General features: G+C 43.4%; 1 protein-coding gene across 1 annotated transcript; it reads left to right on the top strand.

Moving 5' to 3' along the window:
• Positions 1-313: 313 nt before the first annotated feature.
• Positions 314-10,807, top strand: CSTF1 (cleavage stimulation factor subunit 1). Its single transcript, XM_068987606.1, has 6 exons — positions 314-360; positions 4,022-4,222; positions 5,621-5,898; positions 6,002-6,199; positions 7,568-7,958; positions 10,548-10,807. The coding sequence occupies exons 2-6, from the start codon at positions 4,054-4,056 to the stop codon at positions 10,805-10,807; spliced, it is 1,296 nt and encodes a 431-aa protein (XP_068843707.1). The 5' UTR covers positions 314-360; positions 4,022-4,053.
• The last annotated feature ends 7,662 nt before the right edge of the window (positions 10,808-18,469 follow it).

The following is an 18,469-nucleotide window of genomic DNA, read 5'->3' as shown; positions in this document are numbered from 1 at the left end:
GCATTTGCTCCGTAAAGCCCCGGAAGTGGTGGAGCCAACGGCCCGACACACCCGTGGCCGTTCTAGCGCCCGCGGTATTCTCTGGATCTGACATTTGTCCGTAAAGCAACAGTTCCTTGGCGTCAGGGTTGTCGCGGAGTAGATAAAGTTGAAGGAGGTGAGAGTCTTTCGGTCGTGCCCCTAAGTAAGATGGCGAGAAGGGCAGGAGCAAGTTGAGGGGTGCGGATCGATAGCGCAGCGTTCGGCGCGACGCCCTTTGCGCGTGCGCAATGAACGTGCGCACGGAGCGATTGATCGGGCAGGATTTGCGCCTCCATTTTTCCAGGAGAGAGCGGGAGACGGAGAGAGCGGGACCAGCGGGTATGGGGAGCCAGGGTTGCGTGGAGAGTGCTGGTGCGGTCGGCTGGGACCCTTGGGGAACCATCGGGAGGACCAGGGCGGGGCGGGAAGGGTCATTAGTGAGCGGGGTGGCGTGCGCCCTGAGTTGCTGGGCTCGGCCTGCACTGTCCCTCCTTTTCCTTAATGGCCTTGCTCACACTCTCCCTTCCATGCTTCGTTGGCCTCTAGGTCGGGGTCATAGCGGAGCGTTCGGTGAGAGGGCGTCTGTGTTCTCGCCTTGGTCCTTCCAGCTCCTGGTACAACTTGTCCTGCACTGGGCTCTTCCTCCCCTCGGGCTGTAGCCCCTTCATCTGCCAATTTGGGGATGGTAATTACCTGCTTACTAGCCCAGCGAGCGAACGTTCTATGGGAGTTAAGCGGAGTTCGTCCTCTCTTTTCTTTTTTAATCTCTTGGTACGCCGGTTGATGCGCCTAACATAAGAGACAGGATGACAAAGCCACATTATCCTTGCAGTGTTCACTGATTTCTTTGAGCGGCTTCATCTTCTCTATTCTGTCCTAGTGTTTACACAAGCATGGATTTACATGTATTTGCTCAACCTTCATCAGCGCAGCACAGTAAGAGCACAAGCTCTGGGTTAGGATCCAGGCTCCGCCGTTTACAACCTCTTGAATCCTGGGTGAGTTAACCTTTCTGGGCCTCCAGTTGCCCACCTCTAAAATGAGATTCCATTCATTCCAATCCCAAAGAAAGGCAGTGCCAAAGAATGCTCAAACTGCCGCACAATTGCACTCATCTCACATGCTAGTAAAGTAATGCTCAAAATTCTCCAAGCCAGGCTTCAGCAATACATGAACCGTGAACTTCCTGATGTTCAAGCTGGTTTTAGAAAAGGCAGAGGAACCAGAGATCAAATTGCCAACATCCACTGGATCATGGAAAACACAAGAGAGTTCCAGAAAAACATCTATTTCTGCTTTATTGACTATGACAAAGCCTTTGACTGTGCGGATCATAATAAACTGTGGAAAATTCTGAGAGAGGTGGGAATACCAGACCACCTAACCTGCCTCTTGAGAAATCTATATGCAGGTCAGGAAGCAACAGTTAGAACTGGACATGGAACAACAGATTGGTTCCAAATAGGAAAAGGAGTACGTCAAAGCTGTATATTGTCACCCTGCTTATTTAATGTATATGCAGAGTACATCATGAGAAACGCTGGACTGGAAGAAACAAGCTGGAATCAAGATTGCTGGGAGAAATATCAATAACCTCAGGTATGCAGATGACACCACCCTTATGGCAGAAAGTGAAGAGGAACTAAAAACCCTCTTGATGAAAGTAAAAGTGGAGAGTGAAAAAGTTGCCTTAAAGCTCAACATTCAGAAAATGAAGATCATGGCATCCGGTCCCATCACTTCATGGGAAATAGATGGGGAAACAGTAGAAACAGTGTCAGACTTTATTTTTGGGGGCTCCAAAATCACTGCAGATGGTGAGTGCAGCCATGAAATTAAAAGATGCTTACTCCTTGGAAGAAAAGTTATGACTAACCTAGACAGCATATTCAAAAGCAGAGACATTACTTTGCCGACTAAGGTCCATCTAGTCAAGGCTGTGGTTTTTCCAGTAGTCATGTATGGATGTGAGAGTTGGACTGTGAAGAAGGCTGAGCGCTGAAGAATTGATGCTTTTGCACTGTGGTGTTGGAGAAGACTCTTGAGAGTCCCTTGGACTGCAAGGAGATCCAACCAGTCCATTCTGAAGGAGATCAGCCCTGGGATTTCTTTGGAAGAAATGATGCTAAAGCTGAAACTCCAATACTTTGGCCACCTCATGCAAAGAATTGACTCATTGGAAAAGACCTTGATGCTGGGAGGGATTGGGGGCAGGAGGAGAAGAGGACGACAGAGGATGAGATGGCTGGATGGCATCACTGACTCGAATGTGAATCTGAGTGAACTCCGGGAGTTGGTGATGGACAGGAAGGTCTGGTGTGCTGCAATTCATGGGGTTGCAAAGAGTCGGACACGACTGAGTGTCTGAACTGAACTGAAAATGAGATTAAATGAGGGTTGAATGAGGTATGCATATTTGTTGCTTACACCATGTGTATTATGTACTGTGGCTTGGCGTGCATGCTCAGTCACGTCCGACTCTTGTGACTTCATGGACTGTAGCCTGCCAGGCTTCTCTGTCAGTGGGATTTCCCAGGCAGGAATACTGGAGTGGGTTGCCATTTCCTCTTCTAGGGGATCTTCCCGACTCCGGGATCCAACCTGGCAGGTGGGTTCCTTACTGCTGTGCCACCTCGTTATATGCTGTACTGAATGTCTAATGAATTTTAGCTAGCTTTATTAATATCATTAAGGTTTTAAGGAATTGTACCAGCAGTGATTAGTAACAACACAGTCTCTATAGAGTCAAACCACCTACATTCCAATCCTGATTCCTTCCAGTTCTGAGACCTTGGGCAGGTTATATCCCCTCCTCACCTGTAAACAAGATTACTGGACCTCTTTCACAGAATGTGGTCGAGGTTTGAGATGAAACCTGGTCAGCACCCAGTAAATGTTAACTGTTCTTATGATCAGTAGCCTCAGTAATTCTCCAGAGGGCATTGTGTACTTAAAGACATTGTTCCCCACCCCTTTACTACAATCTCCCACTTTCAGAATTACCCCTGTGTAGTGCGGCAGTACCAGGAGGTATTGGTGTTAATAGACCGCTGACCACCCTTCTTATATTCTCTCTCCTGTGGTCTTTCAGTTTTCTTCTCTGCCACAGCCACCTGTCTGCCGATGACTTATTCTTTATTGTTGTTTCCCATCTCTGGTGTCTGTACAGACCTACACATGTACAGACGTTGATTTTTGTAATCAGATTATCTAATCATGTTTACCAGTTGGAGTTCTGTTTTTTTTTCCCCCATAAACTCAAAAACCAACAATTATTTACAATTTTCTCTTTTGCTTTCTGAGATTGAGAACTTGTAAATCAGAGTGCACAGTCCTTCCAATTTTTCCATTTTTTAAAGCAGTTGTTTTCGTCATATCCTGTTCGCAAATATTTTATTAAGCAATGCTTTCCAAAGCATTCAACTTGACTTAGTTTTCATTACATGATAGCTTTTTTGCCCTTATGTTTTGATTTACTGTGTAATTAAATTATGTAACATAACAAGCTCCATTGTCTTAAAAGATGTTTTAAGAATAACCATAACTGACCTTAGTAAATGTAACAGCTTAGGCTGGTGGAAACAGTAATGTCTGGGCATCCTACAATAGCAGCTCTCTTAGCTATTACAACATTACCAGTGTTTTATTAGCAGAAGAAATGGAAAATTCTGGGGATTGCAGTGAAAAATTAAAGTCGCAGGTGGCTAATTTGGCAAAGAAACAATGATGAAGAGAGATTTAGTTGTAAATGTTGGCTGACATATTTTGAGCAGTTTGTATGCCACTGTACACAAAAGAATCTACATGCCCTATCGTGTTTAACCTTCGCTGCCTTTTGAGAGCTGAGGCCCCTGATCTCAGAGAAACATAGTTGCCAACCAAAGAGAATGCTGGTAGAGCTGGGATTTAAACCCTGAAAAGTCTGACCAGATTCCTGTGTTGCTTCTGTGGTTTACTCCTGCCTTTGCCGTTCATTGTCACCTGTTTTCTCTTCTTACAGCTGGCAGAAAAATTATCTTCCCCTTCTCCAAGATGTACAGAACCAAAGTGGGCTTGAAGGACCGCCAGCAGCTCTACAAGCTGATCATTAGCCAGCTGCTCTATGATGGCTATATCAGCATTGCCAATGGCCTCATCAATGAAATCAAGCCTCAGTCTGTGTGTGCACCCTCGGAGCAGCTCCTGCATCTCATCAAACTTGGTAACTTGTGAATGCAAGTTCTTCATTGAGCCCATGACAGTTTCAGATGTTTTTCAAGATGATTGCCCTTTCGTTTTAGTGCTAGTATGTATCAAGTACAGTGCTAGACACTGGAGGAGTAAACAAAGTCCAGATTGTGAAGGTTTTGAGCTGATTCATTCTAGGCTCTGGATTTTTATACAAATTATCTGGTGCTTTCTGCTGTTCTGTTTATTATTGCTTCAAATCTCAACTCAAATGTCATCTCAGAGTCTTCCTCATCTCTTCTAAAATAACTTGAACATCTTCCCCATATTTCCCCATTTGCTCTGAAACAACAGTCCTATTTCCCTCATTATAGGATCACTGTCTGAACTTCGCTTTATTGTTTAGAACTGTCGTTTCCCTCACAATCCTACCACCCACCAGCAAACTGAAAATTTAATAAAAACCTTGAACCTTGTCTTATTCAACAGGGTATCCTGGTGCTTGCCTGTGTCATAGGAAGCAATAAGAATTACCATACATGTTTGTACCTTTTGACTTGGCAATGTAAATTGTGAGATTAGCCTTGGGAAATAGAATGATTTCCACTGAAATGCCCAGCAGTATGGAATTGGTTATAAAGGTTCTTGGATCCATAAAATTGGGTCCAACAGTGTGATGTGGATGAACATTTATTACACTGACCAGGTGTTTGTTCTGTATGGTTAAATGACCAAGTAAGTTCCAACATGTTATATGGTGTGGTTTTATTTTTGTTTTAAGAAATGAAACAACTATGTGCATGGAGAAAGGCTCAGAAGAATTCATATCACCATGTTAGCAGTAATTATCTCTGGGTGATATGTCATACAAGATTATGTTTATTTTTTTGTTCATCTGCATTTCCGATTTTTTCTATACTAATCAACATTGTACAATGTCAAGTTATTTTTCAATTCAAAATGAATATTCTTGATTGACTTTATTCATAGCTTAACACTTTTTCAAAGATGTTTCACTAGTGCTACTACTAACACTATGTCTGACTTAATGAGCTTCAAAGCTGCTAATGATAGATCTCAACATTCAAAATATTAAAATTCAGAACAGGAAAAAGTGAGCGATTTAACTACAGAAGTGCTTTTTTTCAGCTTGTATAGTTGTGGTTAAAGTAGAACATTTCAGAGGCAAGTATCTGGGGAGAGGACTTCACCTAGTGGAGCCTAACTTCCCACAACCCATATTGCCTCACAGTCTTGTCACTGTGTGTGCCCCCAGCTCAACATACATAATTCTGTACAGTATTAAGTGTCATGTGGCTCGAAGAACTAATACATTGACATTGGCAAACAGCATTCCCAGTTTGGATCGAGAACTTTGCCTTGTCCTTTTAAAATAATGTTTTTCCATGCCCTTCGTTTTTACTGCTTTCAGGAATGGAAAATGACGACACTGCAGTTCAGTATGCAATTGGTCGGTCAGACACAGTTGCCCCTGGCACAGGAATTGACCTGGAGTTTGATGCAGATGTCCAGACTATGTCCCCAGAAGCATCAGAGTACGAAACCTGCTACGTCACGTCCCACAAAGGACCCTGTCGCGTAGCTACCTATAGTAGAGATGGGCAGCTAATAGCTACTGGATCTGCTGATGCATCCATAAAAATCCTAGACACAGAAAGAATGCTGGCCAAAAGTGCCATGCCGATCGAGGTGAAGATCCCAGTCACATCTTACTGTTTATCTTCTGTTGTCCCTTCTTGGAAGAACGAGAGTGAGTACACTTAGAGTTTCTCTTCTCTCCTTGTCGGCCTAGGTCATGATGAACGAGACTGCACAGCAGAACATGGAAAACCACCCAGTGATTCGAACTCTTTACGACCACGTGGATGAAGTCACGTGTCTCGCCTTCCACCCAACAGAACAGATCCTCGCCTCTGGTTCAAGGGATTATACTCTTAAATTATTTGATTATTCCAAACCGTCTGCAAAAAGAGCCTTCAAATACATCCAGGTGAGGAATGTTTGGAAAGGAGCTTCTTTTTTTTTTTTTCTTAAATACAGTGAGCGGATGTGTGACTCTTCTCTTTCTGAAAGTTGTCTCAGTGGTCCTCCTGTAAACAAAAAGGAGGATGCATTGCCTGCCCCAGGTGGCACGGCGCTCGTGCTGTCAGGCGCCAGCTTCCTCTCGCCACTCAGGACAGCTTGTGGTCAGAGAGATGGTTCAGAACTCACATCACTCTTTAAAGGTTGCAGATTCTTGCTTAAAGGCAAAACATAACCAACTTCTCTACAGTGTAGCATACGGGAATTACAAAATTATTTAGTTGAGACACTCAGGTATTTGCTGAAAAAGCAACATTTGGTTGCCTTATTCTGAATACGCAGTTCAGACCTTCTGGTGTTTTAGTAGTGGCTTCCACCTCAATATTTGGAGCCCTGGGACAAAGAAGCTATTCTTTGGGGGTGGATCTTAGTTCCCTGCTGCTGCTGCTAAGTCACTTCAGTCATGTCCGACTCTGTGCGACCCCATAGATGGCAGCCCACTAGGCTCCCCCGTCCCTGGGATTCTCCAGGCAAGAACACTGGAGTGGGTTGCCGTTTCCCTCTCCAATGCGTGAAAGTGAAGTCGCTCAGTTGTGTCCAACTCTTAGCGACCCCATGGACTGCAGCCTACCAGGCTCCTCCGTCTATGGGATTTTCCAGGCAAGAGTACTGGAGTGGGGTGCCATTGCCTTAGTTCCCTGACCAGGGATCAGATCTGTGCCCCCTGGAGTGGAAGCACAGAGTCTTAACCACTGGTCTGCTGGGGAAGTCCTAAGGAGCTATTCTTAAAGTACAGTTGTTTATTCACTAATTGCATATGAAGGTATCGTGTGTGTGTGTTAGTCTCTCAGTCACGTCCATTTCTTTGCAACCCCATGGATTGTAAATATAACCCATCAGGGTCCTCTGTCCATGGAATTCTCTAGGCAAGAGTGCTGGAGTAGGTTGCCATTCCCTTCTTTGGGAGATCTTCCGACCCAGGGATTGAACATGGGTCTCCCGCGTTGTAGGCAGATTCTTTATGGTCTCAGTCACCAGGGAAGCTCCACAAATGTATCATAGAATGATAATATTCCATTTTGAGTTCACCCATTGTTTATTTGAAAATAATGAAGCTCACTTCTGTGTTCTTTGGAATAATCTCACCAGTAAATAGTTTCGGAAATCTTTGTTTAAATGATTCTCTCACTAAGTTCGTTGTTCTTCTCATGCCTGTGTAATATCTGGTCATTGTTTTATGGATTCTCTGCATTGGCCAGATATTCTGTGCATTTCCCCTAGGTTTAATAGTGGTTTCTCTTCCCCCCACCCCGCCTCCCACCCCCACTCCTGACAGGAGGCTGAAATGTTACGCTCCATCTCCTTTCATCCTTCTGGAGACTTTATACTTGTGGGGACTCAGCATCCGACACTTCGACTTTACGACATCAACACATTTCAGTGCTTTGTCTCTTGCAACCCTCAAGATCAGCACACTGATGCCATATGTTCAGTGAATTACAATCCTAGTGCCAATATGTACGTGACTGGTAGCAAGGATGGCTGCATCAAATTATGGGATGGCGTCTCAAATCGGTGCATCACAACGTTCGAGAAAGCACATGATGGCGCGGAAGTTTGTTCTGCCATCTTTTCGAAAAATTCTAAATACATTCTGTCAAGTGGAAAAGACTCTGTAGCTAAACTTTGGGAAATATCAACAGGACGAACGCTGGTCAGATACACAGGTATGTAAGAGGTTGATATCAGTTCATGTTTCTGAGCTGTTTTAGTTTCCAGAACTCGAAACAGATCCACACAATAAATCCATGTGAATCAAACAAAAGGCAGAGTTGGAAGTAGAAGCCACGGTTTCTTAACTTGGCTCATCTCAGTGTGTTAACAGCTAAAATTAGATCTGATTCCATGCAAGTAACACTTGAGAGTTTGGAGGTTCATTTGTATACCCACGGCCTGCCTATTGCCCACAAAAACACGAACATAGTGCAGAGAAAACCCTCAATGAGTGAGAGAGAAGATCTTGCCTTGTGCCTGAAGAGAGGGAGCCCCTGGAAGAAACCCCAAGTGTTCTGCTAAGTCACTTCAGTCGTGTCCGACTCTGTGCGACCCCATAGACGGCAGCCCACCAGGCTCCCCCGTCCCTGGGATTCTCCAGGCAAGAACACTGGAGTGGGTTGCCATTTCCTTCTCCAATGCATGAAAGTGAAAAGTGAAAGTGAAGTTGCTCAGTCGTGTCTGACTCTTAGCGACCCCATGGACTGCAGCCTACCAGGCTCCTCCATCCATGGGATTTTCCAGGCAAGAGTACTGGAATGGAGTGCCATTGCCTTCTCCCCCAAGTGTTCTGGACCTATATAAATACGTGATGATGTTAGTCTGATTCTCTGATTAATTCTCATTGGTCTCTGGTTATAACAGTTGTGCCAGCGCTCTTTTTACGAGATCCATTTAAATGGATCCTATCCCTAACAGTCAGTGTTCAGATTTAATTACTTGATAGTAAGTGTTAAAATATTGTGTTTCATCCTTTTGATCCTCGTAGCATCAAAAGGCTGTTTGGTAGAAAACCAGCTAGTTTCCTCTGTTGTGAGCTGTTTGTGTCACACACTGAAACTACTGTGACCAGAACTTAAAACTCATAAGAAAAGGGATCTCCTGGGGTGCTAGTAAGTGGAGAAGATTGGAGAGTTAGTGACCTGGGAGCCGCTAGGGTGCAGCATAACCTACCTTAGGATTATCTCATGGTGACCAGAGTCAGCTTCCTCCTCGGCTTCCACTGTAGCTGGTGCAGCGCGGAGGAGTCATTTTTGTTTTAGGAATGTTTGGAACATTTTTGTGGTTATATGTGGTTGATTGGTTGGTTTTGCTAGAGAATTTGGATTTGGTTTTTAAATGAGATTATACTGAATTTATATGCAAATTCCCCTTTTTCCTCATTCACAGTTTAAGACCCCTTCATGTCAGCACTTTTGGATCTGTTTTTCCAGTTTTAATGTTTAGTTAGAATTCAAAGGGCTCTTGAAATAATGAAGGAGAAGGAAAAACTATCAAGTAAATATTAGACATTTTGATATTAGAAGTTAATTTAAAACACTGTAAACAAAATTAAAATGCTGGACTTCAGAGAAAATATCCATAGCGTAGGTAATAAACATGTCAGATATTGGTCAGTGAACCCAAGAAAAGATGGCCAACTTCACCAAAAACCTAAGAAACAAAAATGGAAGTATCCTTTTCTTGCTCATTAGATTTTAGAAATTTAAAAGATTGGTATTATCTAGTATCAGTAAACATTTTGGGAAATCACATACTGTTAGGAATATCGATTGGTAAAATATTTCTGAAGGGCAACTTGGTGTCATAGATCAAAATTTTAAATATACATATATTTTTGAGCTGCTATAACCACTGTTAGAAATTTAAGAAGAGTCTTGGGAAGCATGCACACACACTCATAGTAATGTTTGTTGAAGACTGAGCCTGCCAAGTGGACTGGACATCACACCTCCTTTTAATCCCCACAGCATCCTGAGGACAGGTACTCCGATTATCCCCACAGAACAGATGAGGCCTGGGGAATGTTAAGTCATTTGTTCAGGGTCATGTCCAGAATAAGTACTGAGTCCAGATCCAACACCACAGTGTGTATTTTTACCCATTGAGCTGTATTCCCCTCTTTGTAGGTCTCCGCCACATGTAGTAGGCTCTGACTACATAAATTAGAAATGAGTGTACAGTGCACAGAGATATTTAGAAAAGTTGCTTAACCCTGGGTGTAAGGTTATCAGATTTTGGGGGGCGGGGGGTAATAGTTCATGTAATATAAACATAAAATACGGTTTTTTATTCATGGTCATTAAAAAGCATAAAACTTCCTTCTGGAGAGTGGCTGCTCATACATCCCAGGGCTTCTAGTGCTGGGCATTTAATCCCAGAGAAATAATGTTTTCTCCACCAAGGATGTTTATCACAGTATCCCTATTGGATACAAACTAAATGCTTGGCAAGAAAAGGATCATTAGGTAATGGTGCTTCCAAACAGTGGGATACTTTGCAGCTAGGAAGAAAGCATGGAGAAGTAAGTGTACCCAACATGAAGTTAGATAATGTGGCACCACTCGTATATTCTTTTTCTTTTTAAGATGTATTTAAGAGTTTCCAAAATCGAACAATAAATGTGTATTACTTCAACAATTAATACTGTGTTTATATCAGTCCAGCTAATAACAAAAGTAGAACTGTTGTCTAAGTTCTAGATGTGAACTTGGAAAGCTGGCCTTGGCACCCAGGCCCCTAACCTCTCGGTCTCTGCACAGGCGCTGGCTTGAGTGGGCGGCAGGTGCACCGGACGCAGGCTGTCTTCAACCACACGGAGGACTACGTGCTGCTGCCCGACGAGAGGACCATCAGCCTGTGCTGCTGGGACTCGCGCACGGCCGAGCGCCGGAACCTGCTCTCGCTGGGCCACAACAACATCGTGCGCTGCATCGTGCACTCGCCCACCAACCCCGGCTTCATGACCTGCAGCGATGACTTCCGGGCACGGTTTTGGTACCGGCGGTCAACCACGGACTAGAGCGGCCTGCGCTCCACAGGGTTCTTTTCTGGAGGACTCTGCCCTCCTCTCCACCAACCCCCCTCCTTGTCCGTCACCAGCCTCCAGTAGTAAGTCATCGCTCCGTCTCCGGCAGTTGTGCTGCCACCTCTACATCCTTCTGGGATTTGTATGAAAGAATCTTTTTTTACCTTGATGGAGAATCATGGTGGAAAAAGTTGGGAACACAGATCTGTGCGGTTGTTCTGCACTCACTGATTATTACAGTGCGATTTTCATCAGTTTTGTAAATACAGGACTGGCTTTCTCTAGACTCTTGATCACTTGAAGGATAGGGTATTAAAGTGCTTTCTGGATCCCACGTGGATCTGTCATGAGGAGTGTGCATCCGGATATTTTTGTCAGCTTCTGTGCCTGTTCTGCATCCTCCTTGTAGATTTCCAGAATACATTTCGGCAGGTATATAGGCATACAGCTCTGAGAATTAAGAGTTTTATGCCATATTAAGTTCATTTTAGAAAATCTATCAGTTCTATCCTAAAATGATGTCATTCTGATAACAAAGCTCAGATCTGCAACTTTACTGTCAACACACGTTTCACTTCAGTGAAATGAGTGGCCAGCTTTTTCTGAAGGTTCATAGGAGGTGTGTGTCGCAGCACACTTCCCTCATAGTCCTATCACAACCTAAAATGCTTATCTTCAGTAAGATGACCTTGTTACCCTTTGATGGGAAACATTGACAGTGTAGTCGAGCTAATCAAAAGTAGGTGAACCGGCTACTGCTGTCAGCTGTTGCTCATCATCAGGAATGATCTCTATCAGTTGACTTTCTCCTCACGTGATTTTAAATCTCAGCTTTCAGTTCCCTGCAGCATGCACCATGACTGCTCATCTTGGATGCACCCATCAGCAGTGTTCTCAGAATTTTTTCCTTTTTTTTTTTTTTTTTGCAATTAACCAAATATTACAGGTTTTCTTATTAGAATTTTTTATATAGTGACAATACTTCTCTGGATTCAATTCTAGCCTCATCAGAGAGTGCTGAGCTCCTCTTATCAGATAGATATTCTGGTTTATCATTATCCCCCAATACAGATACCTCATGATCTGAGTAGGAGTACCTAGAAATACAATCTGGGATCATTTGATAAAGATACTAAATAGACTAATTGTTTTATGTTATAGAAATTAATTTATAGTCTTTTGAAGTTTACTGTTTAAAACTTCTGCTTTAGACATCATCCTTAAGGATCATTTTAACTCTTTGATTTATAAAACCATTTTCATGTTAAGTCACAGGTTATAGTTCAGGTTTCCAAAGAGCTATATTTTTGGGTCCATAGTTTAAATTTATTTTGTGTCTTGATTCTCCAACATTTGAGCTTGGCCATCTGTGGGTGCCGTTTTTATAAGACTGAAAGAAACCTGCTGAGTAGAATAAAGGATAACAAGTTCTACCCAAGAAATTACCAACCAAAACTACCCACATTTTGCGACTTTCAGCCTTCAAAACGGTAAAGTCGAGGTCTAACTTTTCTGCTGCTTCTCTCTGAGATGCATTGGGATGAGCACACTACACTCTTGATACTGGTTCATTGGACCTTTTTAATGTTCATGAATTGAAATGATAATGCCTACTTTTTTTCAGCTTTTGGAATAGTCTCAGCAGTGTGTCTGTAGTTTCAGGACTTCTGTTTACAAGATCAAGATGCTTCCATGTGTGTTTCCAAAATAACTTCTTTTTAAAATTTTTCTTCTTTTAAAACTCACATTCATGTTTTGAACTGGTGTAAAGGGACTTGGTTTCCTCATATCGTCAATTATACCACAGAGCACCCTGACATGCAGAGGGTGAGTAACATTCAGTCAAGGTCAGAACTTAAAACTTCAATGTTATTTTTTTTAAAGATATGTGATTTCTAAAATAAACTTTTTATATATAATGACCATTTAAAGCTAGTTCATTTTTTGGGGGGGCATTCTCTTGCATGTTTCTGTGTTACAACGTAAGGTCTTCAACAGCCATTGTGAGTTTGGATTGATATTTCTCTCGGTTTCTTTAGTGTTTTGTTCTGGAAACCAGACTTAACCACCTGTAGATGTGTATCTGCTCTTCTATGATTTTAAAATTTTGAGTATAATCTGTTCCTTTAGATCATTCAGAGAAATCTACCTTTTGTCTTTAAGTTTTGGTTTCCCTTGCATGCATGCCTGCATTCTCAGTTGCTCAGTCATGCCCAACTCTTTGGGACCCAATGGACTGTAGTCCGCCAGGCTCCTCTGTCCATGGGATTTTCCAGGCAAAAATACTGGAGTGGGTTACCATTTCCTTCTCCAGGGGATCTTCCCAACCCAGGGATCAAACCCAAGTTTCCTGCATTGGCAGGCAGATTCCTTATCACTGAACCACCCGAAAGAAGAGATTGTTGGGGGGAATCCCAAGTCTCAGCTCACTTAAGGGAAATCATTTCTCTTCCAGGCAATAGTTTCCTTTTCTGTGATTGGAGAGCTTATCAAAATCATCCCCAACGTGCACTTCCATCAGTGAAGCTCCTTTTTAAAAAACGCATCATGATATAAACAGAATTGGGGGAGGGGGAGGGAGGGGGAAGACACTGAATTCTGGGGGGGAACTTCTGCTTTTGGAAGAAATAGCGGGCCAGGATCCTCCAAGAACCCCTCTCACTACAAACCTGAACAGATTTCGTTTTTAATCACTATGTAGATAGCTGAGCCCGCAAGAGAGTATGGGAGTTCCTGAGGCAGACCCCATCACACAGCCCACGTCCAGAGCACTGATAGTGACAGCTGCTGGTAACACCACGGACTTTGGTAGTCCCTTTTAGCCTAGACTCCTTGAGTTGTTGAGTCTTCACAAGGTAGGAACTTTGATCAATTCCCAGAAAGAAAACCCAGAACCCAAAAGGTGCTTCCCCCCACCAGCTAAAAGGTGATGTTGACAAAATTCCCACCTCAGAGGAATCCCACCTACAGCACTGGCTCAGGTTTGTGGAAGAGGGTCTGTGGTGTTGACACAGGGGAAGGCTGTTGAGAATCCCCCATCCACAAGCTGTTGGCTTCTTGAGCAAGGCTAGAGCAAGTCACACCGCTTAGTGGTTTAGAAAAACCTCTGTGGTTTCAAGCTGAGAATTTAAAGCAGCTCTAGCTGGTAGTGGAGTGTCAGGCTAGCACCTCTATACAGCTGGGGTCCCAAAACTCAAGGATCTAATGCCTGATCTGAGGTGGAGTTGATGTAATAACAATAAAGTGTACAATAAATGTAATGCACTTGAATCATCCTGAAACCATCCCCCCCTGCCATCCCAGTTCATAGAAAAATTGTCTTCCATGAAACCCATCCCTGATGCCAAAAAGGTTGGGGACTGCTGCTCTTCATAAGAGCACATCTTAGCCCCAGGCCTCAATAACTTGTCCCAGGGAAACTCTTAAGAATCATTTTCAGGGGATTCCCGGTGTCTCAGTGGTAAGGAATCTGCCTGCCAATGGAGGAGACTTGGGGTCGATCCCTGGTCCAGGGAGATCCCACATGCCATGGGGCAACTAAGCCCATGTGCCTAGAGCACATCACAGCTACTGAAGCCCAAGTGCCTAGAGCCCGCGTTCCGCAAGAGAAACCACTGCGATAAAAAGACCACACACCGCAGCTGGAGAGCGGCTCCCACTTGAACCAGAGCAAGCCCATGTGCAGCAATGAAAACACGGTGCAACCAAATATACAAGTAAATGAATCTTTTAAAAAAGATCATCACGTGTTCTCAAGTGAGAGAAACAGCCATGGTGATGAGAATCGGCAGAAACGAGTCAGACGGTGGAATTAGCAGGTGCGTGACAGGTAAGTGTTGTGTAGAATACGTCTGAAAAACTAAAACAATAAAATGGGGTCAAGGATCAAGAGACTTTAAAAGTAACCAAGTAGATTTGAACAACAACAACAAAATAACTTGAGAAAAACTTTCAGCATTTTCGTAGCTTTCATACCTCTTGTCTGGAGAGGGCAATGGCAACCCACTCCAGTACTCTTGCCTGGAAAATCCCATGAACGGAGGAGCCTGGTAGGCTGCAGTCCATGGGGTCGCTAAGAGTCAGACATGACTGAGCGACTTCACTTTCACTTTTCCTTTCATGCATTGGAGAAGGAAATGGCAACCCACTCCAGTGTTCTTGCCTGGAGAATCCCAGGGATGGGGGAGTCTGGTGGGCTGCTGTCTATGGGGTCGCACAGAGTCGGACACGACTGAAGTGACGCAGCAGCAGCAGCAGCAGCAGCAGCAGCACCTCCTCTTGTCTTTGCCCTGTGCCTTTGTCTTCCTTTTCCCTTTAGTAGGTGTTGTCATCTATGAAGACTCTTTCCCAGTCATTTTCTGGCCAATTGTTTCTTCCCTTCCTGGTTACACCCCCATAATGACTACTGGCTCATGGTATCATTTTCTGCATTCAGCCTTGCCCTCCAGCTTTACACACCTTTTTCCACCTGTAGCGTTTCCTCTGTAGCGTTTTTCAAGTCTTGCTCTGATTCCTTTTTCCTCTCAACCTTGGGATCAAAATTCAGGCTAGTAAGCTGAGCTATCGCTAATTATAATACCTTCAGTATTTCAGTCTTCCCCGTATTATCCCTATACTCTGGTTTTTAGATGAATTTGTTGGCAATTTTATGAAATCCTACTTTGACCAAAGGAGCTCTTTTGAGTTACCTTCTTGAGGTTACAGTCTGCCCGATAATCAGGTGATTTCAAAGCAGCACAGGGGATTCCCTGGCAGTCCAGTGGTTGAGACTTTGACTCCCAATGCAGGGGGTTTGGGTTCCATCCCTGGTCAACGAGCTAGGATCCCACATGCCTCCTGACCAAAGAACCAAAACATAGAACAATATTGTAACAAAACCAATAAAGACTTCTAAAAAAATAAAGCAGCACAGTCTGAAATGTCCTGCCAGGACTTTAATGCTCTGGACATTCTGAGTCTGGTATTCGGCTGGACTTAAATGTCAGATAAAAGTCCACACGAAAACAATATAAAAGCATATGAAAAAGAGCTCAGTACACAAAACAGTATGCCTTCCTGCACATTTGTTAGGAGTTATGAAAATGATCGGACTCCCTAAGTTCTGAAAAGAAACTCAACTCAAAATTCTGTTCTCGGGGACTTTGCTGGTGGTGCAGTGGCTAAGACTTCACACTGTCAATGCAGGAGGCCTGGGTTTGATCCCTGGTCAGGAAACTAGATCCCACGTGCCACAGCTAAAGATCTGGCATGCCACAATGAAGATCGAAGGTCCTGTGTGCCTCAACTAAGACCCGGCACATCCAAATAAATCAACAACAACAACAACAACAAAAATACTGTTCTTAGCAGCACATTACTTAAGAGGAGGGGAGATTACCTTATTAGAAGCTCTCTCACTTGGTTCTCTTAATTCTAGCTGTTTCAACCTTTGGTCTGTGGGATATTGCGAAAACAACCCAATTTCCTAGAATAATCAACTCTCGCAATGTTAAGTTAAAATGTAAATATGAATGGACTGCAGCAAAATGTCTACAGCTTTCCATTCAGAAAAATCATAGCTGATCAAACAGGAGTCTGAGAAGTCAAGCCCCTCGTTCACAAAATACCACACTGAATATCCATGCAGGGGTGAGTATTTAATTTTAGGGTCAAATCCTAATAGTTTTGTTTTTTGGTTCAGACTGTTTTTCCTTGAAAAAGACATGCAAATGACAGCATTTTAATCTGTATAGGGACCTTCAGGGTCATCCCTTCAGTACTGGGAAGAATTGCTGTCTGGAATTTGCCAAGGTGATGGGAACCATCCAAACTTGAATTGGCGTGAAATCTATCTGTTGTCTTTTCCAGGAGACTTGGGTTCAGAGTCTATATCTGTTCATCACTTGAGCAAGTTTGTCCAGCCTTTCTACTTTTTTTCAATACAATAGAAAACAGTGATTGCCAGTGTGGAGAGGAGAAAAAGGAATGACTGCTGATAGGTGTCGTCTTTCTCATTGGGGTGATTAAGTTCTGAAATTAAATAGTGGTGATGGTTGCATAACTCTGAATATACTAAAAAAAACACTGAGTCGTACTTCTGTGGCACGTTAGAGTCAAGTAGTGAAAGTGTCAGTTGCTTCAGTCAAGTCCGACCCCTTGCAATTCCATAGACTGTAGCCCATTAGGCTCCTCCATCCATGGAATTCTTAAGGCAAGAATACTAGAGTGGGTTGTCATTCCCTTCTCCGAGGGATCTATGTGAATTATATGCTAATAAAGCTGTCACTTTTTAAAATTCAATATCAGCAGTACTGTAATGAATCCACATGATCCATGACTCAGACTCCCCAATTTTCAGTGCATGGCCAGTATTGTGCTAATCACCTCTATCTACTTTCTGCTAATCACCTCTATCTACTTTCTGCTAATCACCTCTATCTACTTTCCCCTTGAATTATTTTGAATTTTCAAATTTTGTCTGTAAATATTTCAGTGTATATCTCTGAGAGATAAGGGCTTTTAAAAATGCAATCATAACATCATTCCATTTCTATACATAAGAGGCATCAGAGTTTGGTTTCATAAATTCCCTCTCTGAAAACACAAACCTCAGCCTTAGCTGGACAGTGCTTGCCTCTTCCTTATAAGGTGCTCCATGACCCGAGGTCACTGACACAAAGGAATGCTGGTAAAGGCAGAAGAAAGCAGGAGCAAACGGGTACACCTGAGAGAAATGTCCAGATTCATATTTAAAATCATCTGCTATTTTGTAGCGGCCTTTGCTTCACAAATATCACCTGCAGTAGTACCATTTTAACGATTTGTCTCATCTGTAAAGATAAACAGGATATGTACCTGTAAAAGATAAACAGGTACAGCTGTTAGTCCAGGCTCTACACTGACCTGCCCCTGCTTCTCATACCTTGCCTTCCATGTGAAGCCTTTCCTAGATTATTCCCTCTTCTCCTGTCTCTGTCCTCTCTATGGATCTCCACCTTGAGCTTGTTGCTCAGTCATTTTGTGACGGTTCTGTATGATCTTTGTTCCTTCCCTCTTATTTGCTCTCAACTATAACATGTCAACCACTTGGCCAGGGAAGTTCCAACAAAGGTAACAGTTTAGAATATAGATTGTCTCCCACTGGAAATCAGTCAGCTCTTTCCACCCATAAATCCTTCCTGATGCTCAGATAGGACAACCAGCAGACAAGACAGTAAGTGCTGTAATCACGGGATGGGAAGAGAGAGAGCTCATTGGAGATGGAACCTGAGCCCTGCTGGAAGGATGGACACCGGTTTGTTTATGTGAAATAAAAACGCCAACACGCCTAGCAAGCCATTTGCGCCCCTGTAGGTCCTCTCTGAATATTTAGCCTGAATTTAAGGAAAGTGGAAAGAATCTGCCTGCAATGCAGGAGCCACAGGAAACTCAGGTTCAATTCTTGGGTGGGGAAGATCCCCTGGAGAAGGAAATGGCAACCCTTTCCAGTATTCTTGCCTGGGACATCCCATGAACTGAGGAGCCTGGTGGGCTACAGCTCAAAGAGTTGCAAACGATTGGACGTGACTGAGCAACTAAACACGCACGCACGTAAGGAAAGTGGAACAATTTAGCAAGTTGTACTGAATTGCATGATGAACTAGCATTGTGGCTTCAAGTTCAGATGGTGGGCGGGTG

Source organism: Capricornis sumatraensis, chromosome 15 (genome assembly GCF_032405125.1).
Source record: "Capricornis sumatraensis isolate serow.1 chromosome 15, serow.2, whole genome shotgun sequence".
NCBI lineage: Eukaryota > Metazoa > Chordata > Mammalia > Artiodactyla > Bovidae > Capricornis > Capricornis sumatraensis.
This window is presented reverse-complemented; position numbering and strand designations above follow the sequence as displayed.